At 38.1% G+C, this 25,669-nt stretch overlaps 1 protein-coding gene across 1 annotated transcript in view; it reads right to left on the bottom strand.

Annotated features, from left to right (window-relative positions):
- GMDS (GDP-mannose 4,6-dehydratase) overlaps positions 1-25,669 on the bottom strand; it is a 405,498-nt gene that overhangs the window by 341,182 nt on the left and 38,647 nt on the right. The window contains exons 2-3 of the mRNA XM_082752810.1: positions 6,363-6,407; positions 2,637-2,724 (exon numbers count right to left, since the gene is read on the bottom strand). Of these exons, the coding sequence (XP_082608936.1) occupies positions 2,637-2,724; positions 6,363-6,407 (133 nt within the window). The remainder of the gene's footprint in view (positions 1-2,636; positions 2,725-6,362; positions 6,408-25,669) is intronic.

The following is a 25,669-nucleotide window of genomic DNA, read 5'->3' as shown; positions in this document are numbered from 1 at the left end:
GAAAAAGTGGCTTCCTCCCCAGGCTCAGCAGCAGCAGAGCAAAAAAGAGGTGCCACAGAAGAGCTCCCTCTTCATATGCTAAGGACATCCACTTCTGCCATCATCCCCAGGCCAGAGAGCAGTCTTGGAGCTTCCCAAAGGGAAGGGGGGCTGCCAGCTGGGTTGAGCTAAGCAGAGATGCTCTCCCATGGTTAATTTATATTTAAAGCTCTCACTGTGTGCCTATTTTGGTCTACCATCATCCTCAAAGTTTCTTGGTTGAATGCCTTTTTTGAAGGGTAGGTCTTGTTCATTTTCTGACCCATGAGAAAAAGAGGTCTTTCAAGAGTAATATGCTAAGATATGCTAAGTGGGAAGGCCTACTAGAAATGGGGTTTACTGGGTGCAAAGACTTATAAATACAGATTAAATATCAACACCTTTGGGTAAGCAGTGGTAGGCATTAATAAAGTTGTTAACAAAGTTGTCCATTCTACAAGCCTCCTCATCAAGCAGTAGCTGCAGGGCTTGCTTCTGGGAACCTTGTTTTCCTTCGTGTTTTTCCTGCTTTTTTGGGATGAAGAGAATCACTGTCTATGAAGATCATCTACCCCCTGCGATGTGTAATCAGTTCTTCATGGGAAGAACACATGGCAAACAAGTTTAGAGTTTGTTCACATCAACTACTATTGCTTCTTTGCTTCCTCTGCTACTGCCTGGAAACTCATTGTTTCAAGCCAGTTGCCATGGAGCAGCCTTTCCTGAGATTCCAAATGCAATTCCTCCTCTTTCAATTCACATGGCTACATTCTTCAGTTAAAGGAAAATGAGATAAGTGGGGTGAAACACTTCAGGTCTGCTTTCTTTGTTCCCTTCTTCTATCCCTTTCCTTAAATGTTTGTATGCATACTATTTGTGATATGCATTTTCTTCTCAAATCACTTTTCATACTCACAAGATGGTCCTCACAATATATAGGCTCTTTTATTCATTTATTTACTTGTTTAGCCTGATTTTACCTTGTAAGCCATAAATTTAAGTCATGGGATACAGTTCTTATGTTTCTCTTGTTGGAAACACAGGGTTCAGTATTCTTCATGAAGATATTTTAAGCAGCAATGTACAGTAAGTAGTAACTATTCACAGTGAATTCCACTGAAGTCATGTCCAAAACATTTTTTTTTTTTTAGAGAGACATGCAAAGAATCAAGTCAAATCTAAAAGCTGCATTATTTGTTATAATTTGTTAGATTATGTTCTGTTGGACCATGGTGGGAAGCAGACTTCAAAAGACATGAGATTTGCTTATGGCACAGATATTTAGCGATAACACCTCAAATGGGAAGGCTTTCTTTAAGGCAGTGTCAGCATGCACAACTTTACAAAATGTGCATAGCATGAAGAACTACATTTTCATTCAAAAGCTCAGTCCTCCAAACGTCTGCTGAACCGGAACCATGCAATAATTTTTCTCCTCATTAAACAAAGAGTTAACCTCTCCTTACAGTAAAATACCTTGAAACAATCGAGTGTGCACTAAAGTGTAATCCTTTCTGATCTCCAAATTATCAGCAAAGTACACAGTAAATTATTTTCAGCAAATTTCTAAGAGTAATGCTTTTCCATCAGGAAAAATGGGTACTCCTTTCCTTGGATGGGGACATTTTGAAGGTTTGAGCATTCATTCTTTCTGTCATCGGGAAGAATTGATCACATTTTATTTATGTCACATAAGGCTGTCCTCAGACCTCCGTCAGATACTAAGAAGCTCATGATGAAACAGAAGTGGGGTGAAGAACATCCATAACATTTTACCCCTCCAAGAAGGTTCATGTAATAAATAGGAGGTTGCTGGGTGAACTGAAGAACCAAATAAATGCATCTTCTTGATACAAGTTGTTCTAGAAATAGTTCTGAGGAGAGCCCACTAACATATCATGTTATTCTCTTACTGTCTCTCTTACTGTACAATATTTTGTACTGTGTGAGTGGGACTAGCTCCATTGTGAAGTCAAAATCCATCTGTCAAAATATGGCCCAGAAACTATGAAGGGAGACCACAAAACTAAAAGAAAACTAGCAATTAAACGAACACCTATTTAAACAAGAGATTTCATGCTGTCAGTGATGCAAAAGCCTATTTAGCTGCATCAGTAACATATTGATAAATGATTTTCAGGTAAAATGTTTAAGATACCTGCCTCAAACATTTTAGCATTCCAATATCTCAATGTTTTCAAACTTCTATAGCTCTTTGGAGGGCCAGCCACTTTGTAATTGCTACAATTTATGCAAGAACCACATCAGTATTTCTGTATAACAGAAAGTGTCTTCCTGTGCCCTTCATGTTTTCCCCTCTTGGTAATACACCAACACAAATGTATATACTTTGCCACATTTTGATCATAGAAAAATAATTACTTTCCTGAGATAGAAGCTAACATAACAGGAGGCTTAGCTATTAAGTGTTTTTTTGTTGTTTGTTTGCTGTTTGTTTTTTTTCAAACAACAAATCCTATATGAAGCATGGCTTAAAAATAACTACTTGTTAATTCAATTCAGTCAGAGGAAACTGGGATTCCCTTCCTGCATCTGGGAACCTTTCTTCATCAAACAAGCAGACTAAAAAAGCATTAAATATAAAAACACAGTCTTACTTCCTTCAGTGTGAGCCCGCGGATTCTTATAGAGATGTTCAATCCGGCCTGTATTAAAGGAACTGGATCGACGAACGATTCCATGCACCTGGGGGTTAAACAAGGAAAAATATAAAAGGAAGTAGTAAACATAAGAGGGGTAAATGATTTAAACTTTAAAACTTTTATGTTTATATTTTTGTGGTATGTTAAGAACAGGAGACCCATCATCTCTCCCTTCAGACAGATGTACCTTGCCCTTTGATCAGGTAATCAGTTCGCCTCCATTCCTAACTGCAGACCTTTACAGTCCAAATCTTAACAAAATACTTTGAGATGTGTTCTGATGATGTCATTTATTTTAGTACCCTTGAGCGGTTTCACCTTCTCCCTTGTTGACACCATTAGCAGCCCAAGCATCACAAACAGTACAGAAAACCCACTGAATTGCCCAGGAGCACCGTGTCTCCTAGTGAGCTGAACTCGCCAACATCAGTAGAGTTGGAGAAGCAACGTGTGGATCCCAGGATAACTACTTCTACCTGCTTACAGAGAAGCCTTTCTGGAGCCAAAGATGACAGGCATGGAAAAAGCAGGAGTTGTAACTAGGAAAAGGAAAAAGGTGGGCAGAGAGGAGAGGAGGGAAGAAAATAAGGAAGAAAGTGCAGCAGCAGCAAGGCCCAAATATATTTCAGAAAACAGCTGTTATTCACTCTCTGGTGTCTTGGAAGAACAGACAGAACAGTCAGTCCTATTTTTTGCACCTCATGAGTCAGTGTTCTCAGATGGGTTACAAGACACACAGGCAAGTCTAAGACTGCAACACAGGTTGGGAATTTCCTTTAACCAGCCACGATAAATAAGTTGGTAAAAAAGCAGCACTTCTGACTAATGTTAAAAGAAAAGCCCGTCTGTGCCTAATACATTAGAGAAATTGTTCTAACACAGATCCTGTTCCTCCTTATGTAAGATAGCCCCATGCTTGCTGCCAAATTCACGTTAGCTTAGGTTACCTGCTGTAGGAATTGTGTTTGCACAAGTGAAACCAAGCTTCAACATCTTACCGTCCTCCACTTCTCACCGTCCTTCATTTCAGAGGGTGATCCTTTTACAATTTGAGGCATTCAAAGCTTGGTTAAGTTGGTCCACCACTTCAGGCTCACTTCATGCTAACTTTACTTTCCTGCTGGTAAGAATACACCAGCAGGAAGAGCTGGTGCACTGTTTTGGTTTTGTGTTTTGTTTTTGTTTTACACATGGCACAAGCTACAGTTATTTACACAGAGCATACTTTATTCCATCTTAAGTCTGAAATTTAACTGAAAAAAATAAAAGGTATTTACAACCTCAGAGTGAGACCAGCTTGCTGCTTTATGAATGACATTTCAGTGACAAGGTCTGTAACTATAGCTGAACAGATTCATCTTTACAACTTGCACATCAAATCTATGATGCGATTTCCTTGCATTAAATTTCTATTGCCCAGCTACATCACAGGCTCATAATATAGCTCGTTCCAGCATTCAAACGCTAAACATCCTGCAACCAAGCAGAATACCTATTTCTTGAAGATCAACAGGGAACTTAAGACACATGGCCACAAAAAAAATGAAAAATTGTTTCCCAAACAATGAATGTATCAATGTACATTTTAAGTTCTGTAGTTAAAACCCCCATCAAGATAATTTATGGAATGTGTGGACAATTTGTAGGGACATATGGTGTATAGAGAAATGTTTTCAAACATGACACCTCCATAACAACTTCACTTTTGCAAAAGATGCTGGCAATGCTTTGATTACTGAAATGAACATCTGTTTTGCTCAGCAAAACAAGATTTCACCATTTTACAGTATCAAGTTATTCAGAAGGAAGTTAACCGAAATACTTCAACTGTCCTAGCAAAATCAGACATTTTAGCCTAAAATCCAGATGAGGCCTCTGATCTCTCAATTCTCTCTGAATTAAATCATGCTGAAAATCAAGTTCACACAAATGATTGACCAATAAGTCAAACCTTGCCAGCTCAACGCTTGATGAAAGATTGCACTTGCAAGAGCTTTGAGTCAGCTGAATGACTGCGATACCAACATTTGACCAATGAGATGTGTTAAATGCAATCACCCCAGGACTTCAAAATGCTTCAAACAAATCCAGGGAGCCTCTTGCATCCAGCAATTACAAGAAAACAACCCCAGCTTTTTTTTTTTTTTTTTTTTTTAACCTCCCACTCCTTTTTCTGGTATGCACATACAAGAGAAAGAAAGCCTGCCAAATGCTTAATCCATTACAGCAATATTACTGTAAAAAATGATGAAAGGTACCTTTGTCTGCATGGGACAGGTGAAATGCAAACTTTGTGACAAGCCAAAATGTGTGCAAACAGGTTAATCTAGTTAAGAATGTAAGATCGGTGGATTTTCCCTCAATAGGGCTTGATTTTTAGATAGATCACAATTAAAAAAAATGAACAGTAAAACAAATGACCTTGGTTAGGGAGGCAATCAATCAGTTATCACATTTACCCCAGCACTGAGTTATTCAGGAACTGAGGTTTCCAGCTAGGAACACAATAAAGAATTTCAACAAATAGATGGAGATTTGAGGAACAAAAAGGAAAAACCCTCTACCCTCTTATTGTAATCTTGCTACTATGAAAAAGATCCACATATTTCCATATGGGGTCAATTAATATTTCATTTTAGTTGCAGTTAGCAGTTCTCATTTCATCATGGACTAGGAAAAGAGCACATGCTTTTATCTGTAAGACAGCAGAAGCTACCATAATGATACTTCTCATCCCCAAGTGGAATAGAGAAATAGTAAAAATAATCTATTTACAACACTGAAAAACCAGTAATTGGATCAATCAACAAAAGCAGCAGAAAGAATGTAATGAGCAAGGCAAGAGTAACCATGTGCGAAAGCACGCCAAGTGCTGACCTGCTGAGAAGTCTTCTTACTAAGCAACAAAGCAATGTTACAACAGACATAATTAGCCAATATTAGTGAGCATTAAACTTTTACTGACCCAGAAAATACTTCATTGTGAAGAGATTAATTTGACCATCCCTTTTCTTCCTTTCTCTTCTACTATCATACCTCTGGAAGCATCTTTCATGACTAATTTGGCTAGCATTCTCAGACATATGTCCACAACAGTTCAAACCCACTGAATCATTCCATAATTATGTGATTGTTACACTGGTGGTCCACAGGAAAAAAAAAAAGTGTGATTGGCAGGTTAAGTTACACGGTAGGAAATAATCCGATTCCCTTTATTTTAAGGGAAAGGTCAATAAAATCATTTGCTAAGCAAGAATATAATGAAAGCAAAATGCAAGGTTTTCATTAAAGTACAGCTGCTGAAATAAGAGGGCCATTAGTGTCGAGAGAGACAAAAAGAACAAGAGATCCTTATTCCTTTATGTGGTGCATTGCATCATAAATTATTCCCTAATTCCTTACGGTTTTGGCTCACACAGGTTACTGCTTATCTGAGTTGGCGGGAAACATGCAAAGCAGCTATACCCTGAGGAGGAGAGGGAATCCACCAGTGGACATTAGATGATAAATAGTACAATAAGCTGGCATGATTACAGGCCATGTTGCACATTCCTCTCTGGAGTTTTGATTTGTTATCTAGGGTTGAATGGAAAACATACACAGAGGACAGAAGCAAAGGAAGCTAGAGCAGCGGCATCCAAGTGATTCCATCAGCCTGCAGTTGGTCACCGAGTCACTCACCTCGTAGCCTTTTTCCAGCAGGAACTCAGCCAAGTACGATCCATCCTGGGAAGAGAAAGATATAGGAAAGTGTTAGAAACACAGTGAATGGGCCTGGGAGATTTGGACTGGCTACTCTCTCAAAAAAAAGGGAAGAAAAATTTTGCAATGAGTTGACTGAATAGAAAACATATACTTTGACTTCCCTAGATTTATGCACTGACCTAGAATGCTAGGGATGTTTTTTGGTTAATTTTAGATTAATAAGTAGTATATTTTAAAATAACTTGCTTACAAATGCTGGTTGAGAACTCCTGTCTCTTGAATCTCTTCCCAAGTTCCATTATAAAGTGTCTGGGGACATCTTTCCAAAATATCCTAACCGCAGCAGTTACTGAATTTGAACTATTTTGGAGATAGGGAAGGAAAAACATTCTAAAGTTTAGTGCACTGACAATGCACCAATAGATTTCTGTAGCACCATGTCATACACATCTCTGTGCTCACACTCCTTCCATAAGCAGTCTAAAGAGCAATCATTCTGCCTGACCTACTGAGTTTTTCAAAAAACATCCCTAGCACACTTCATATTTATATTACTGAATACAGGCCACTACCATAATTTGTATATCATTGAGGGTAGAGAGGTGTTCCCCCTCTCTCCTCTCCCTTTTGAATGCCTGTCAAAAAAAATTACAAAACTCCCCAATAGCAAATGCTTCAAAGCACGTGTTTTCCTGAAAGAAAATGATTTTCCTGGCATCACTATTGCCAGGATTTCAAAATACAGAAAGTCACATTATCCTCAAATTTATATGTACCATCACAAATCCAGCAAAGTTCACCCCACTGGAATGAGGGCTAACCAATGCAGTGAATATCAGTCGTGCCCATAGTCTGTTTCTTTTGCTTTCTTGAATTAATTGTTTCCGTTAATAATGTGAGAGCATTCCAGAGTCAATTGCCTTGCCTCAGGAACACCATAAAAACATGGAATACCACCTTTGCTCACATGCTTAAGCTCTGTTATGTGCATCTGCCCTGACATGATCCTGGCCAGAGACACCAAAGTACAAAACTGAACACACAGCTCTTCGGTCCTGTTTTTTTTTTTTTTTTTTTTTTTAAAACCATCTTTCTAGAGAGCAACCTCTCACCTAAGATTAAATGAACTTCTCTCATCTCAGACTGCCTAAGGATAATAGCATAATGAAGAAAGAAATTTGAGAAGCACCAGGAGGCCCTAAAGCAGCAGGATGGCCTATGGAGGGTAGTACATTGATGGCAAAATCATGCTTAAATCTACACACCATGACAGGGTGCAGGGTACTACTGTGTGTTTAAAACTCCAGCATTGCTGAAATTAAAGCCTTGATGGTGCAAATGCTTCGAAGTCTTACACAGCCTAGAAGAGCCTAAAACCACAGAAGTCTCAGCTTACACGTACTCCTCCCAATGTACGTACAATGTGCATGTGCTCACAGCTTCCTACTCGCAACTTCCCAGTGCCTGTAACCAGAACAGACCATGGCACTGGTTGATCTGGAACAAAACAAGCCATGTGTGCCATGGCATCAGTGGAACAGTATGTGCTCTTGGACGTCACACAGAACAAGATCCCATTGAAGGGAGAAGCAAAGAAAGGGCAATGGAAACTCTGGAGAAATACGTGGTTGGGCCCAAAAGCCTTTCAAGTAGTTGTCTCTCTTAGTAAATCCCCCAGGATTTAGCAGAGGTGGATCGGGGAAAACTCCCTAAGACCCCTTGGTTATGCATTCGACCAAACTAAACAAAAAGGAGGTGAAAGTGGGAAACCCAGGGAGTGCAAAGGAGATGAAGAAAGAAAGGCTGTGATTGCTTAGGAAGTTGACGTGAAACAGACTCGACTAGGATTGAACCCTGTCAATAAGGTCTTGTTCTTCTCACCCAGGCCATTGCTCAGACTTTCCAATCGCACTGGAACATTTTGAACCAGCAGTGGCATTTGCTTCCTCTGTGCTTCCTTTCCAGGTCTATCAAGTGATAGGGCAGGGCTTCACAATGAGTGGGAAACAGGCAGCAAGTGTGAAAGCTACTGGTTTCTGGCTGTAGCACGGCACAGCTGATTTACTGTCTGCTAATCGCACACAATGCAGATTCGAGCTGTCCTGCACTATGACACATTATCACAGAAAGCCCCCAACTTTCACATTTCCCTTCCTTTTCTTTTCAGTATAGCAGCTGTCAGTAAGAATGGTAATCAGAACAGCAAAGTGCCTAAGAGTTTGCAGCTTGTAAGGACAGCAGCTTCAATCTTTTCCTAACAGGATCAAGGAGCTATGAATTATTAAGCAAGCTCTGTTAAGTGGTTTAAGCCTACGTTATGCATATAAATTCTAGTACTGAAGCTATGTATTTTGACTTATACTACAGAGCTTTCAGCGTTCCAGGATCACTAAACCAGGAAAGGAGCATTAAGGGAACGTGGTAATTAGCAAGAAAGTTCAATTTTTGTTAGAGGTAGCAGCTTTTGCTTCGAGTCACAAAGCCTCAGAAGACAGAAGTACTTCCTTTTGTGGAAAAAAAACATCCATTTTAGTAAAAGACAATAGGCTATAAACTACTTCAGGTAGAATCATAGAGAGACCTGGCTCCAGACTATTTTGAACAGTCAAAACAGTTTGACAAGACTGGTTACATAAACCGCCTCAGTTAAAGCAGTTCTTCATCAGCACACTGACATATCAGACTTGAAGAATCACTTCGCCACCTTCAGCCAAAGAAGCTTGAAAGCATATGCAAAGAATGATACTTAGCTGGCTTCCAATACACAGCAGCAGGCTTCCAACTGCAGCTGTCTTACAACATGTCTGTAAAATTCCCAGACAAAAGAAAACAGTCATATAAACTAGAGTGAGACAACCTTAGGATGCAATATTTTATATTTAATACAGTAGTTAATGTCAAGAACTTCAATAAACTTTGACGTGCTATCAAAGAAAACCCCTTCCAACAGAGCAAAGAAATTGAGACATATACAAGAGTTAGAGCCTTACCACAAACATCTAAAATAAAAGTAACATTTGACTTGATCTATGAGCGAAGAATAGGATCATTTATACAGAAAACTGAAAGTAAGGGGAATTAAATAGCCTGTTTAACTATCCACGTCTCCTCTATTTTGTACTGTTCTTCACAGGGAAATCACACTCGTACCCATGGACTAATTTCAAACATACTGACACATTCAGATAAGGCTGTAAAAGCAATCCCAAATGCAAGACATCTTCCTTTGATGTGACCAGTTCCAATAACCTCCCACAGAGTTCCTGGAATCAAGAACTAAGCTACACATCCTACCTGAACGTTTGTAATTTAGAGAAGAATCCTCCTTCCCTACAGCTCCTTTCTACTAAAGAAAGAGAAGCAGAAAGCACCAGACAAACAAGTGAAGAGAGATCAGGAGTAGGAGATAGAGTTCTCATTACAATTCCTCGAATTCTGTGGGAAAGAACACAGATGTTTTTTGTTGTTTTTACAGAAGGAGGATAAGGAATTAAAAACCTAACACAAGTGATACAGATGTACTATAACCATTACACAAAGAAGAAAGGACTCTCAAAGAAGAGGATTGGGGTGGGGGTATGAACATCTTAGAGGAAACATCTCCACAGTACTGTGGTGAAGATGACATCCCACACAAACATGCAATTTTATAACAAAGTCATTCAAATCACAGAGAAATCTTGCTGAAGATCCTAACGAAACTGTCCACCAACAGCCCAGATCTCTACTTGTTTCTAAAACAGAGTAGGTATCAACCAGAACCTGCAAAACCCGGCTCCAGCCCAGAAGAGAGAGAGCCATAGAAAAAGCATCACATCATTGGGTAACATAACAGGGGAGAGAGTCTGAGTACTGCGCTGTCTTCCTTGCTCCTAATGCCTGCCCATCTGCAAATATATTGGCAGTAGAGCCTGAGAACATAAAACACAACAACTTCAGTCAGATGCAGTGTTTGAGGAAGGTTTATATCTTTTTAAAAATTATCATATTATTAAAGTGGGTATGATGAAATATCTATCCACGTCACATGCTTAATAGACCTGCTCTGTACTTTCTGCAGCTCCTCTACCAGGTTTTCAGACTTCCTTTTGGGAAAAAATGCCATAATTTTCCAACAAAGACCAAAGATAGTTAATACTTACAAAGTTCACAGTTGAAAAAGGCTAATGACATACCCTTAAGAATAAGGCTACAAAGGTGAGTTCGTGGCCATTCAAAATATAGATGGTGTCAATTATCAAAGTCATTCATAACAGTCCTAAACTCCTTTTGAATTCCAGAATTTGAATTGTGCTCTAAAGTCAAATTTTGATAGATTTAATTAGCCTGTTCAGGGGAAGGAACATGAAGAGAAGAGATATGAATTCAGACACAGGACATGGGTTTTTATTTCTTAATTAAAGGATTTTTTTCCACCAACGTTGCACCATCTCAATGTTCCTTTATCCTGATTTAAAGGAATAATATATACTTCCATTAAGATACATAGAACTGGTGGCACTAGTAGCCTTCCACAATAAATAGTTGCTTCATCACATTTTAAACTTTCATATAACTATAGACTAATGCTACTTCAGTGACTTAAGTTGGACTGCGGTGACAGATTCTTTGGAGCAGTGAACGTATACCATTCTAAAGCAACATCTAAATGATTTTAATAACAATCCATAATAAAAACTATTCATTTATTTATAGCATGACATAACGGCCTTCTTTCAAAAAAAAAGAAATCTGAAAGAGTAATACAGTGTAATGTTATTTTGGCTGAAAAATGCATACTTCTAATCGTTTTCAATGATTTATGGAGGAAATAAGTATTTTTTGTAGCTACTATAAACAGAACAGTGCTGGACTTTGTCTCAAGTCTTCAAGGCAGCATTTGAGGTAAAGCATTAAAGCATGCATTAAAAAAAATCCTCCATACTGAAAAAAGGAAGAATTATGAACTCTGAAGTTTTTAACTGATTTATTAAAGCTGCCACCCTACAAATGCAGTAGCTATTTTGCTATTCAGATTCGTATTCTGGCCAAGTAAGAATAGGAAAACAAGTGTCCTTCTGTTCTCAAAAAAGAAAAAGTTAAAAGGTAATAAATGTTAAAAAATGTTTTGTTTTGTTTTTTTTTTTAAACATTCCTCACAATTGCAGGTTTTTGTAATGCATTAAATGCAGTACAACAAAAAACTAGGCATGAGGAAGAACTATTAGCAACATCAGAGGCATTCTAATTACATTACTCTGTCCTTTTTCAATTAAGAGTCATTTAAAAGAAAAGCGAAGTTGCTTTGGAAAAGTGAATCACCATGTTATTTCCGAGTCTGAGCTCCTTCTGACTTCCAACGCTATTCCACTGGTAAACTATTAAGTTATATTAAGAACCGTAAGTGCTGTTACATACAACAGCAAAAAGTTTTTCTTCCTTCCTCCCTTCGCAGTTATCTTTATCCAGAACAATGTTACCCACATCATCAATATTTATAGCTATTTTACTGTGAATCTGGGCATAGACACTTGTCTTAAAAAACTTACTGTGCCTTTCTAGAGCCAATACAAACAGAATAAAAACATTGTTTAATTAAAGTGAGACATTTTTGAGTATCAAAGCAGTCTAAGTCAGATTCTATGATATCCAACAGCCTGCAGCTGCCATACAAAAAGAAAAAAAAAAAACACAAAACTTAGTTTGGATAAAATGAATTACACCAAACTGATTACACTAACATGTGTATGTTTTTTTTTTGTTTGTTTGTTTTTTAATGATTGTAAGAAAATCTGATACCTAATGTGTTATTTCCAAATATGCTTACCACAAATTTCCCAGTGAAGACAGTCAGATGCTTGACAGGCTTTTTTTTTTTTTTTTTTTTTAAATCATGCCCTCTAAACACTCAAACATTGAGGTACCCAAAAATAACTGCTAGTTTTCAGATGTGTCCAAAGAACTATTTTTGTAAAGAGGAAAAGTATCAGTAAAGCAGCTTTAAAGATTTTAAAGAACAAGCCTTTCCCAAATTCATGTAATAAGCCATAATACATTACATCTTTCTTCTAATATGAATGTGGGCAGTATACTAAAGTAAACCAATTACGAACTCTAAATTTGAGAAAAACCTAGCTATATTTTTCTGTCTCACTAGTGAAACCACAGGGATTGTAAGAATGTGTCAAACAGCTCTATAAACACGGCAACACAAATCATATGGATGACAGTCCACGAGAAAATTAAAACTTCTACGTAGTGTTTGCAATGGAAACCTGCAGCACTTAACAGCCACAAGATGATGGTTTTGTCCACCCTCATGGTCCTTCACCTTCCCAAAGCAGTAGCAGCAATTCCCACTAGCAGCAGCCACGAGCTTTCTGGATATGCCCATCCTCTAGCACCCAGACTAATCCACCAGACCTTACTGCTGAAACCTCTTGATCTGCAAACAAATGCAAAATAACTAAGACCAAACACTGCTTGGTGGAAATCTGGACAAGCAGACCTGGTTGCACAGAGCAAAGAAACCAGTGAACTCAGAACTAAACTGCAGGGCAGCTTCTGAAAAGAAGGATCTTAGCCTCACATTTTGAAAGAGTCAGGATTCATTGCTATAATGAAAAAACGCCATAAAGTCCAGAAAGGGTTTTGGAAGAAACACGGCATCTGTTATGATCACAGCACGTAAGTAATTTTGTGAACTGACACAAAGAGGAAAAGACAAAGTCTTAGCCATAATCTTAACATGGCATCTTTACCATGAACAACCTGGAGACACCAAAGCAAAAGCAGTTAACTTTGCTATTACTGCAACTGGCAAGGCCACCTGAACCCATGACCATAGCTCAACATGTGTCATACCAGATGAGAACCCACTTTGTTCCCAGATGGAGCTTTTTTCCTCCTACGACAGCTGCTGGGGTTAGAGCTGCTTTCACCATCATATCACCAGAGTCCCCTGCTGACAATCCAGTAGGCTTTCTGACACCGATGTTCACTGCCTGAGCATATATTACTTTAACTTTATCCTAAATCCTCTTCTCCTCTGATTGTCCCCACACTTTGTTTTTTTTTTTTTTTTAAAATAAAGGATTGCAAGGTATATTATTTCAGACAAACAACACAAACATAACACTTGCTATCTCACTTGCATGAGACCAAACATAATGAGGGAGATGTAAATGAATGTACATAGGAGAAAAAGGGTCTGAATTCAATCTTCTGTACTCATCAGCTTTAAATACGAACATAGGAATTTAGTCTGAAACTTCATTTATTTACAGACGAAGAACAGAAGGAAAGCATGTTACAGTTGCAATAGAGAAGCAACGTGCAGTAATCCAACTTCATTTTTCTTCAGTGTTTCCATGGTTATAAGTTTGAAAATGCAGTCAGGAATGCTCAGCTGGTATTTCTGAGCTTCAACAGCTCTCAGTCTTGCAGTATTTGCTTGGGTTGAGTGACAGCACTGATACATGCAGCACCAAACTGATACAGCAGCATAGTCGGGGTGGTCTGGCAGAGCACTGATACAGTCTGCAAGTCACAGGAGCAACCAGTGTTTCCTGGACATCTGAAACCCTAGGATAAGACCCCTTGTGCTGGAGCTGATCATCCGCTCTCAGGCATTACTTCTCCCATTCAGCATGGTAGAAGCCCAGCATTCACTGGTCTGACGTCCTCTGAAGCACAAACAGTTTTTCAGGAACCCTGCTTGTTTGTGTAATTCCTCTCTCTTCATTTCAGGATTATTAGTAAAGATCAGAAAGTGTGAGCAAGATGTTTAAAAGGTGACCCCCAACACTATCCACACTGTTGTAAATATTTCAGTGACCAAGATTAGGAGTTGTTCCTTAATCTCTACTCTACAGGTGTTTTTATTACCTGAAACAGGGGCACGGTAAGTATTTTGAGTCTTAAATACATAAAGCTATGCTTCAAAACAATGAAAAAGACACACAAATGATAGGACTCCTGAGATGACAAGCCCTTCGTATGCCTTCTGAAAGATCATCCTCACAAAATCTTGGGAACAATTAGGCAAGTCGAAGGAACACACTCTACAAATACTTGAATAGAATGCTTTTAAACTGTTTTTCCAAAGACAACACTCTGAAATCCATGTTTTGCCACACGTTTTTATTATGCTCAGAAGCTGCACTGTCAGATATTTTTGGACAAGAGGCTGAATATACTTCAAAAAGTTTTGTTGTTTGTTTTTATATAGTCTAGGATTTTTTTTTATTTTATTTTTTTGCAGTTATGTTCTATAGTCCAATTGTAAATAAAGAAATACATGGCTGGTACATCTTGATTAGGTACATAATTTACCAATGAATGCAACTACTGATTCAGACAGTGCATGCTTTCCTCTGGAAGTGCTGACAGCCACTGATGAAGATGCCTAATTATATAATAAGAGCACTGATATTTATTAAAATAGCTTGATTGAAAGTGGACATTAGACCTGACACCTCTCTTCCACAGGGCCACGTGGACTAGCTCTTGTTAATCAAGTGCTCAGATTCCCCATGAACTGAGCTTCCTGGTGGCAAGGAGCCAGGCAGGCCGAGCAGGATAAGAATTATCTAGGCGATAGACTGCAAAGGGATGCAATGTTTTTTCAGAGAAGGTTGGCGAAGGTCATCTTTTATTTACAGATCCTGTACAATGCCTTGCGTACCCAACTTCAGTTTTCCCCTGTCAGCTTAGAAAGGGGAAAAAAAACATGCAGTTCCACCAATTGCCAAGGTTTTTGTCTAAGGGGAACTTAGAAAAGGAAAGTGAGCAATCACGTCTGTTTATCCTATCTGTCATGAGCAGGATCTGGAATAGGCAACTACAACTTTGCCAACAGAATACCTATTCAATTCATAAAATACTAAAAGTCACCTGTAGTCCGAGTTCGCACATCGCCCCCTAGTATCAGGTTCAAGTACAATTATCAGAAGAATTTTCAGCTAGCTGGTCTGCAGCTCCGTTATGAATGGCTTCCTAATTATGATTAGGGCAGAGCTATAATCAGGGTAAAGCAACCGTAAAGTCTAAGTATTTCCAGTTCGGTTTTACTCCGATGAATTATGCAATTTCACACAGATCTCTGAAAACAAAAGAACTATTTAAAACTTCTACAAAGAAGTCTTTAAGAAGCATCAAAACAAATTGCTTTAAAGAGCTTGTCACAAACATTTCTTTAACTTCTTTCATTTGCTGTTCCACAAAACCTGAAACTAGTTAAATTTAACTGACTTTACAAGCTGTGGAGAGACTGAGTACATAGGACACATTTTAGTCATTTTTGTCTGTATTCATAGCAATTTCCTCTAATCTCAAGGTTTCTTAGCAGTTCGTTTGAATCACTTTGCGCCCTAGAAACTACAGGAAATACTACGGAAACCTCCCTGTCTAACTTTCTTTGTAAGCTGTTCTGTTACATTTATTCCTGGTTGAGTTCATAACGGCATACCAAAGCCGAGCAATTCAGCATCACAAGCATTACCAGCTTAAATCTTCAAAAAAATTCCTTAGTTTAGTTGCCAAGTGACATGAAGGCACACTAACTGAACAAATAAAGCAGTTTGCAAAGAAGTAAAGCATGAAGAAACTGGTATCTAGTTTATTACTATGTTTTCTATTTTTTAAAGAAATTTAGAATTTCCATATCATTCACAGGAAACAAACTCCACTGGTTTTGTTAAATACATGTATCACATGCACATAAAACATAGTACAAACATAATTTTGTGTGTGTGTGTGTGTGTGTGTGTGTATACACAAAAAAGAAGTTCCTAAAATAAAGTACCAGGGTCATCCTTTTAACACTATTAAAAATGACAGATTAACACCACCATGCAGATGGCTATTTAGATTAGTTTTTATGCTTCATACTTGCAGATTCAGCTGCTACCTGGCTTTTGCCTGTGCTAAGACAACACCCTCCAGCAGTTCAGGACAACATCATCAAGAAATTGCGTCTTGTATCTTATGAAGCTTCTTGAATGCTTATTCCTCAAATCAAAACATGTGAAAAGTAGTCAGAAAAAGGAAGTTTTCACTGAACTAGATCACGCAAGGAAAACTAATTTTAAAGGTTTGTCATTTCCACATCAACTAGGCTACTCTGCATCAAACATTCGTCTTACCCTTCTACCTTATTCCAAGAGTAAGGGCATGATCCATTTTCCTCCCATCCCTACCCTTGAGGACTATCCATTACTTGAAATGTTTCAAGAGGCACTGTAACAGAAATGTGACTTAAACACCAGATTACCCATGCCCTCAAACTGTACTACCTGGGATTGCCTAGATGAGCATCCTTACTATTTAGGGGCTGACTGCATTGAATTTGGGCATCTGGAAATACACTGAAGGATTTGTCTCAACAGAAGCATCAGCAAATACGCTGACAACTAATAGGTGTATACAAGCAGACAGCTAGGTTTAACTCTACTCCACCCTCAAAGAAAATGAAGGTTAACACCAGCAGGATTTTTGTAGGAAGTTACTTGATTTATTACAACTCAGAAAGAACCCTACAACAAACTGCTTTGAGATGGTGGTAAAAAATAATTAAAAAAAAAAAAAAATCAGCCTTCAGGATCTAAGACACCACAGCTACCTCCTTTTTTCCCCCTGCTGAGGCTGATCACACCGCCCATCTGACAACACTGCCTCATTCATTCATCCAGAGTTGCGATTAGCACTGCAACCATCTGTGCGATCTGCTGTGTGCAGACCATCCACAAATACAGGCAGCCATCCAGCTTTCCATTCTGCTTCTGTGGCAGAAATCCAAACAAAAAACCACGGCTTCAGGTTTTTGGACGTCTTGTTTGTCAATATGGCTTTGCTGCTTCAAGAGAAGCTCAACAAGTTGAAGGACTAGAACAGCATTAGCTGGTGCAAAATTCCCAGAATCTCCTTTCAGCTGGATGCCTGCGCAACATTTAGGTCAAGCACTCAGCATATCTGCATGGCTTGTGGCAGGAATATGAACTCTTCTAGTTCTGAGAAAATTAGAAGTGACAACAGTCCTAGACCCACAGGGTGAATATTCAGTTTTTCCAGGTATTTCTACTTTACTCATGACAGGTTTACATGAAAACAGGTTCAGATCCAAATTTGAAAAGTGTTTCCAGGTATTCACATGTACTTCTATAGTGCAATCTGAGCCTGGCAAACTAATTTAACCATCAGGTGAGTGATGTTTGCATCAGAAAGTAACCAGCATTGGTGCCAGGGAGAGGGCTAACTACCACCTGGATGCACAGGCAAACAAGGAGGGGTGCCCATCATGCTGAAATGCAATGTGAGAATTTCTCCAAAGTTACTGGCACAGGACCAGCAAAGGTTGAGCTCATTGCATGCCTGTTGACACGCAGGAGAGGTAAACGTGTTGGTTTCTGTGAAAGTTTTTGTACATCTGTTCCTGTGAGGAATACCACGTTACTACTATTGTCACAGTTTCATTTTTCTCTGCTACTTTCCATAGAAAATAGGTACTTCATATGTGGTTTCAGATATTTCCTTGTACTTAATATGTTTTTCTCGATATACCCACACATACATACAGAATATGAGGCCCCTATCTGGTCACTCAAAAGCATTTCACATTGCTAAGAAGAGATACCATTCTTATAAAATAGTTTATTTATTCATGCTCACCCAAATTTCTTAGATGCTAATAACAAGGTTAATAACACTTTCACAATATTTCATTTTGCTTGTGTTTATTTACAGATTGACAAAAATGCATCGTACAGTGCAACTTGCTTGACATGTAATGCAAGATACTAAAAGCAATCTACCCCCCCTTTTAACACACAGTGTGTCTAAGTAAAACAAATTTGTCTTGTTTATGCCATGCAGTTAAAGTACAAATTGCAAAGTAATTTGATGAGTTTTTTTGTGTCATTCTGCTGAAAAGAACTAAAGCTCTGAAGATGTCATAACAAAAGGCAAAGACTTAGCTGTACTGACATTCTTAGTATAAAACATGCAAAGAACAGCCTCATGTGCCTTGACTTTTGCCTCTGGCATGACTTGATCTCCTCCAAGCAGGCTGATTTTGTTTTTAAGCTTTTTTCCCCTGTAAGTGTAAAATGATTGGTTATAAAACACCCCCACGTACTATAGTAATGCATGCAAACAGCCCTGAAAACACATCCGGAACTAAAATTCATTAACATTCAAGAATTAAAATTCATTAACATTTGTATACAAGTGCTTTTTTCAGAAGAAACTCAGGCAAACTCACACCATCAGAATGAAAGGAGGGAAGACTTTTCCTGCATGAAACATTAAATGACATATTCAAATCTATTGTTACAGAACAAGAATGAACTGATGTTAAGATTAGTGGAAGCAACAGGCACTGCACCAAGTCATTTCAAATTGCACAGGATTTGACTGAAATTCAGAAGAAAAGCTTCACTGAAAAATGGAAAGACTATTAAGGTAATATAAATGTCACCAGCCTCTATGGGATCCACTGACTGACTCATTCAAAGACTGCTAACTGACCCTTGACAGCGTTTTATGTGAAGAGTTTTAATTAACTCACAGTCTTAATGGATTATTCTACTGACAATAGTAATACTTTATAGATAGAACATGAAAACAAAGACAGACCTGTGGGTAACCTAGTCAGAGAGCAGTACTAAATCAACTGAAAGGCTCAGAAAGAAGCCTTCAGCTTCCCTGTCAACAACCATTGAGTACATTGTAGAATAGTTGGCAAGAAGCTCTATTGCATCTCATCGCTTCTTTCTCTGGCCTTCTCTTTATAAAATTATTTCCTCCTGATATCACCAGATGCACAATAACTAGGCTAAAAAATTAAGCTTGCTGTCTAAAGCAATCCTCCCACATCTTTTTTCCATATGAAATTCAAGCCTATACAGGAAATATTGCAACATTTCTCTAGGCTTTTCATCATTATTTCTTACAAGAAGATTCTTTTTAACTCTTAAAAACTTTTTTTTTTTTTTTGCTTATGAACAATTTGTCAATACACACGAATTGGGAATATTTTATTAAAGCTTACCAGCTACAATTTACATAACTCTTCTGCTACATATGCCACTGTACATATCGTTCCTGAGAAAATGAGGCCCTTAGTGAGTTTATTTTATCATGCAAAAAAAATGCTACAAGTTATTACAAAAGGGGAAAGTACAGAAGTTCAAGTACAATAGATGCTAAACTGCAATGCCTTATTCTTAGAATTGTTTTTAACTTCCCAAACTTCAGTGTGTCACTTGGTGTTCACAGAAAGTTTTGTAGTATTTTACAGTGAATTATGGAAAAAAATGTTATGGTATGAACTATTGATTTCTTCTATGATTTCTTTACACCATACAATTTACAAGAAAAAACAACACAAGTAATTAGAGATAAACAACACAAGTAATTAGAGATTTTAGAATGCATATTAAATGAATGATACTTGTTTCTTTAATAAAAATATCCTAAACTGACTTAAAAAATTCTAGAAACCCAGATCCATGGACGTCCTTTGCATGGCTTTCAGAAAAGGAAGGCTATATAGCCTAGTCACAGTTTCCTTTTCCAAAGTGGGAGAACTCATTTCAGTTATGCCTCCTGAAGATGGAATTTGCTGAAGGGTAGAAGAATTAAATCTCTAGAATGCTATAGCATTACTATAGTATTACCAAATTCTAGAACCACACCAAGTTTACTGATCTGTGAACTGCAGATGAATAAATCTGATCTCTGCCACTGAAAATGATTTGAGTATATTAGCTATGCAGAACATCTGCACTACTGAAAAATATACTCAAATTGCTTGAAGTAGGAGGTCTGTGTACGCATTAGATAGCCATTCTAAGACTAATATATACATTTCCATCAACTAAGTGCAAGTATTTTAACCTTCCCAATTGCTGTTACACAAATAACAGCTTGAAATGTAAACTGGTTAACAGTATTCCAAAACGGTGCAAATCAGTGGGCTGTCTGAAGGTTACTAACTTTCCTATTCATGAAAAGCACAGCTGCGAAAAAACTAACAGAGCAGGGAAAAAAAGGAAGGGGAGCTTGTGCTTTGTTTAGTAGGTAATATTAGCACATTACTTCATAATTCCCTGAAAACATTTCAGTCCATGTTAGGTAAAATGTTATCTATTAATGTCTAGCTCAAGGTGAATAAATTCCCTCAGATTACAGGGGAAATCTTGGTCATTGGTCTGCCTGCTTAAGACAAAACACTCACAACATGTGAGTACCCCATGCAGAACAAATGCGTTCAGATCAAGTAATTGAATCTTTCCTCCGTGTTTCGAAGTATAAGGCAATTCTAAGATAACACTGAATCCTTCAATACTATGTTAGGCTGAATTATTTATACAGATGTGGGGTTCCACCTCCAAAATAATCTAGAATTAAAACACAAACACCACTTCTAGCAGCTGAATAGTAGAGTACAGCCTTGGCTATCCTCACAGGCATCCTGAAGACCCAGTGATGGAATTACAGATCACAGCACAGCTTAACAGGTCTGTAACAGAGGCTGCAAGTATCTTCCTGCAAGGCTTTCATCAAGACATCTGAAGCTGTTAGCCTATTTTAAAACTTGAACAGACTTGACAACAGATTATCTCACATACCAGGGAGACTAATACAGATTTTAGAACCAGTGTCAGTTCACAGACCCCTAAAAACACTTCCCAGATTATCCACTGCATTAAATAAAGATGTTCTCATGTAAAGGATGCAAATGAAGGCCACATCGCATCATTCTCATACAAGAGAAACTTTAAGATCCAGCCTTAACAAGCCAACCCCTATACTGTTCTACACTTCTACCTCTGTACTTGGGATTAATGGAATAATCACCAACAGGGTGATTCAACTGCAAATAATCAGTCCGCTGTATATTCTCTCATCTCATGTGGTAAGTGTTTGGGATTTTAAGCTTCTTCATCTGTGGTAGAGCAGGGGCTGAAAGAGGTATCACTCCATCACGAGAAACAGTAATTCTTCACTCACGTGTCCCCAGAGCAGGAACTGCATGGCTACAACTTGATGCAACACCTTCGGTTTTGGTGCAGCACATTTTCAGTCATCATTTGAAATCACAGAAAACCAACACACAAGTCAAAGTTTAGCTATAAATTATCACTTTAATAAAAAATATTTTAAAAAGCGACACCATCTAATCTACTCTTGCAGACATCTCACACCTGCAAATATACCAACACAGATGTTGGAGAAAGGACAAACTTTTTCCCTTCCCTGCAGACTGAAATACCACTTTTGCACAGGAAAACTTACATACTGTCACTGTGCTGGAAGCTGATTATGCTCTTAAACCTTTTGTACACGTTTAGTTGTGTTGACATGTATATAAATATAAAGAAATCAAACTTGTATAACAGAATATGGCTGAAAGCTTTGATGCTGTTCTGCTCCAGCTACATTATGACACAGGAAAAGTGGAGGAACTAAGGAACTCTAACCTGGTGTGAAACTTTTTCACTAATTTGGCAATTGATCAAGAAAATCAAAATACTGGATTGGTTCCAAAGAGAACTGAACTTCCACATTTTGTAGCCGAGAGTAATTAAATGCGGGGTGGATGTCCTGTTAGAAAACAGTGACAAGGAGCTCACAGCCCCTTCTGGACATTCCTCATAAACAACTCCCTCAGCAGCTAAGAGGAAGCCTCTTATTTCCTCAATTCCAACAGAAGATTGAGTGATATTTCAACCTACCTGAATCCAAACTGACAGCAGAGACTGGTCTCACAGCAACTTTTTTTTTTTTTTTTTAATTACAAAAACCCTAAGCAATACCACTGGTTTTTCAATTAACATACCACCTCAGGGACAATCCGTCCTTAAGAAAAATGAGGTGTTAATGGAGTACATGTCATACCAAATGCTCCCTTTAACCTTAATAGGGTAAATTATTTTCAGTTCTTGTGAATAAGCAGTTTCACTTAGCTATCATTTTTACTACATTAAAAATAACCTTCTGGTTATTGTAATTCAAATTGCGTTGCATGGGGACTTCTTTTCATCCCCCTACCCCTGAACAAAGCATCAGCAGAACTTAAAACATTCCCTTTCCACAAAGGGAAGAGGGAGGGTGATGAAAAATTGCTCACGTTTCTGTCACTGGCATTCACTAGAAGAATGTGTTCACAAAAACTCCTTCAATTCCTACATTTAAAGATTTTAAGATTTAAGGAAGACAAATTCCAAAGGAAACAAGCCATTTTTAAAAGACAAAGGTTCACAGCCCCTAAGTCAACAGTGTCTTCCTTTTAAAACTTTCCAAGACCTTAGATCGTTCTGCGTGCCATGGCTCTCTGGTGCTAATCTGTATAAGACTAAAACAGAAAGAAACTCATACAATTTTCAACTTCCACTCTACTGTATGGTTCAATGCACGTTCACACAGTGCAGAAGAACAAGATTATCAGTCTCAAATCATTTATTATAAAAATCATATAAATAGGAAAGATTACCAAGCATATTAAAACAGCTTTTAGTTACTCTTTTTTTTTTTTTTTTTTTTTTTTTTAATTCCAGAGACACCAGAACTATTCAAAAACTTCTATTTTTCTCTAGAAGAGGGTCACAACAGTTCAGGATTTCTGCATTTCTACATTCCTTATTTCACTGTCAGCCTCTTTCCCAAACTAAAAGCTCACATACATGTCTCTTCTCACTCTCACATGGCAGCAATTTCAGAATTAGATTTATCAGGTTCAGTAGTGCCCTGATGACTCCTAGTTACAAAAGAGACAGCCATGTCAGTCTCACAAAGCTGTCATGCTTCAGAAAGCTAAAAATCAGTAGCAGAACAAAAATGGTCTCTGGCCACAGACTTCAGATAGCATAATTATAGTCTTCCTCATTTTGAGGTTTTGCTTCCAAGAAAAATCAAATCTCAATCACACTAGGATCCAATGACTTGCTGTAAATGAGATTAAATTGTTAACATGCTAAAGCCAAAACATACCACCTCTTGGTAAGAGCTGTTGGACTTCTGCAAACTAGGGGTGCTAGATCAGTTTTAATCATTCAATTTAGCCTACTGATCAGGATTACCCAACTACAACATCCTCTTACCATTTCTGCAAGAAAGCCCACAGTTATTTCAACTGTCCAGGCCATCCTCTTTAGGATGTGGTCTACATCCATAGCATATACAGCTTAACATCAGTATTTTCAAAAAAAGAAAACCACTCAGGTTTATTTAGAAGACAAGCCACTAGTGTTCTTGCAATGCACTTGAACTCTGGAGGTTCCTCAGATAACTAAAGCACAAGAAAACAGACTTAATATCCAGTCGCATGACAGAAATAAAAGGCAGGGACAAACGGAAAGATGGGGAGACAACAAAAATACTACAGCCAAAAAAAAATCCAACCAGTCATGCCAAACTAATGATATAAAATGCTAACTAGAATTAAGAAAGAAATAATTCTTATAAAATAGGCCCATTATAGAAACCACTTTGTTACAAGCAAACAAGCTAATGGTTGTGTTAAAGTATATGCTAAGAAATTTACCTATTAGGCAATTACTGCTTTTCTTCATACACTGTTTAAAAAAACAAGACAAGACTGAAATCACTTGCTGTACTGCTTAGCCACACACCAGTGCAGCATACTTAATAAAGCGATGCAGCAATTATTCTTACGGTATTAAACAAATCCTTCTGAAGGGAAGTTAGTATTTACAAATCTGCCCTTGGCCAACATTAACAGTAATTTAGGGAATAAGATCTAGTAAAGAAATGTGAAGAACAATACTGCTCCCTGAAAGTAGTTTACCACAAAATAGAAGATTGGCAATTTCCGCAATATTCCTTAAAGCTTTAGTCTGCTTGTTGAGCATGGAAATTTAAGTGAAAACACAGAGTTGAGTACTCAAAATTTGATCAACTGATTTGACATTGGCTCTACCTGAAATTAGGCCATCACACCCCATAACCTTTCAGAAAAGTTTTTTCCAATACTCCTCTGAAGTTCTTCTAGTACTTAAAGGGGGCCTCTACTAGAAAGAGGGGGAAAGTATCAGGGAGTGTAGCGATAGGACATGGGGTAACTATTTTAAATTAAAGGGTAGGTGGATATAAGGAAGAAATCCTTTACAATGAGGGAGCTGAGGCATTGGCACAGGTTGCCAAAAGAAGCTGTGGATGCCCCATCCCTGGAGGTGTTCAAGACCAGGTTGGATGGGGCTTTGGGCAACCTGGTCTGGTGGGAGGTGTTTCTGCCTGTGTTGGAACTGAATGGTCTTTAAGGCCCTTCCAAGACTGGCAAGTCACATCACACCGTCAAGTTTCTCCTGTTCCAAACAAGCAACCAGAACATGCTTGCTTTACGTGCGAGATTCAGACAGCGTGCCTTACTGACTAGTGTGCCTTTTATGGGTTAGTTTGCAGAAACATTGACGCACTTTTTTGCCTATGTTGTAAGTAAATATCAAATTCACTTAGTGAATGGCAGCTTAAAACATCTTACGATGTATTAACAAACACTGCTCAAAGCACTTGACTTCCAGAAAGAACAAACAGCAAATTATTCTATGCTTATTAATCACTATGGCAGAGAGTGGCATAATTATGCGTTTAATAGCTTGTAAGGTAAAGAAAACCCACTCTCTCCCTCCTACGAAGGAATAAGATCAAAGAAGAGTAACAGGAACTTACTATCGAAAATCAAGTACTACTATGAAGACTGGAGAGCTTTGGTGTCCTAAACAAAGTGTGTTAATCCATCCTCAAAGACTTCAAAGATACTGAAATAGGAACTGAAATTGCATGTGTGTATATACATATATATGCAGATAGAACATTCAAGAGCAATCCAACATGATAGAGAAGAAAGCATAAAGTTTTTTGACCATGCATCACACACTAAGTTCAGCTTCCTTCTTCTGTGTCTTCTCTGATGCCAAACAAAAACACCAGGAGTGCTCTGAACCTCTGTGCTTTAAGGCTGCAGAAAGAGCAAGGCAATTCCGGGCCTGATGCTTAGAAAGTTAAGATGAACAAGAGAAGCAGAAGGTTTAAAAAAAAATAAAAATAAAAAATAAATAAGGCAACAGTTGGGCAGAAGCTAAGAGCTACCTAGAAGCCCAGGTTTAGTTCCTTCAAAGCAAAATAGGGATTCTTGAGAATAAGCCAGAAGCCAAACAGACTAGATTTCAGCTTTCATACTGGACTAGATGTAAAGGATATGGTTGCATTTAAATGCAAAGTCACCACGGCAGACAAATTTAGATTTAGAAACACTAGTGTGGCATACATGTATGCTACTTCTT

Source organism: Aythya marila (genome assembly GCF_965140915.1).
Source record: "Aythya marila genome assembly, chromosome: 2".
Lineage (NCBI taxonomy): Eukaryota > Metazoa > Chordata > Aves > Anseriformes > Anatidae > Aythya > Aythya marila.
This window is presented reverse-complemented; position numbering and strand designations above follow the sequence as displayed.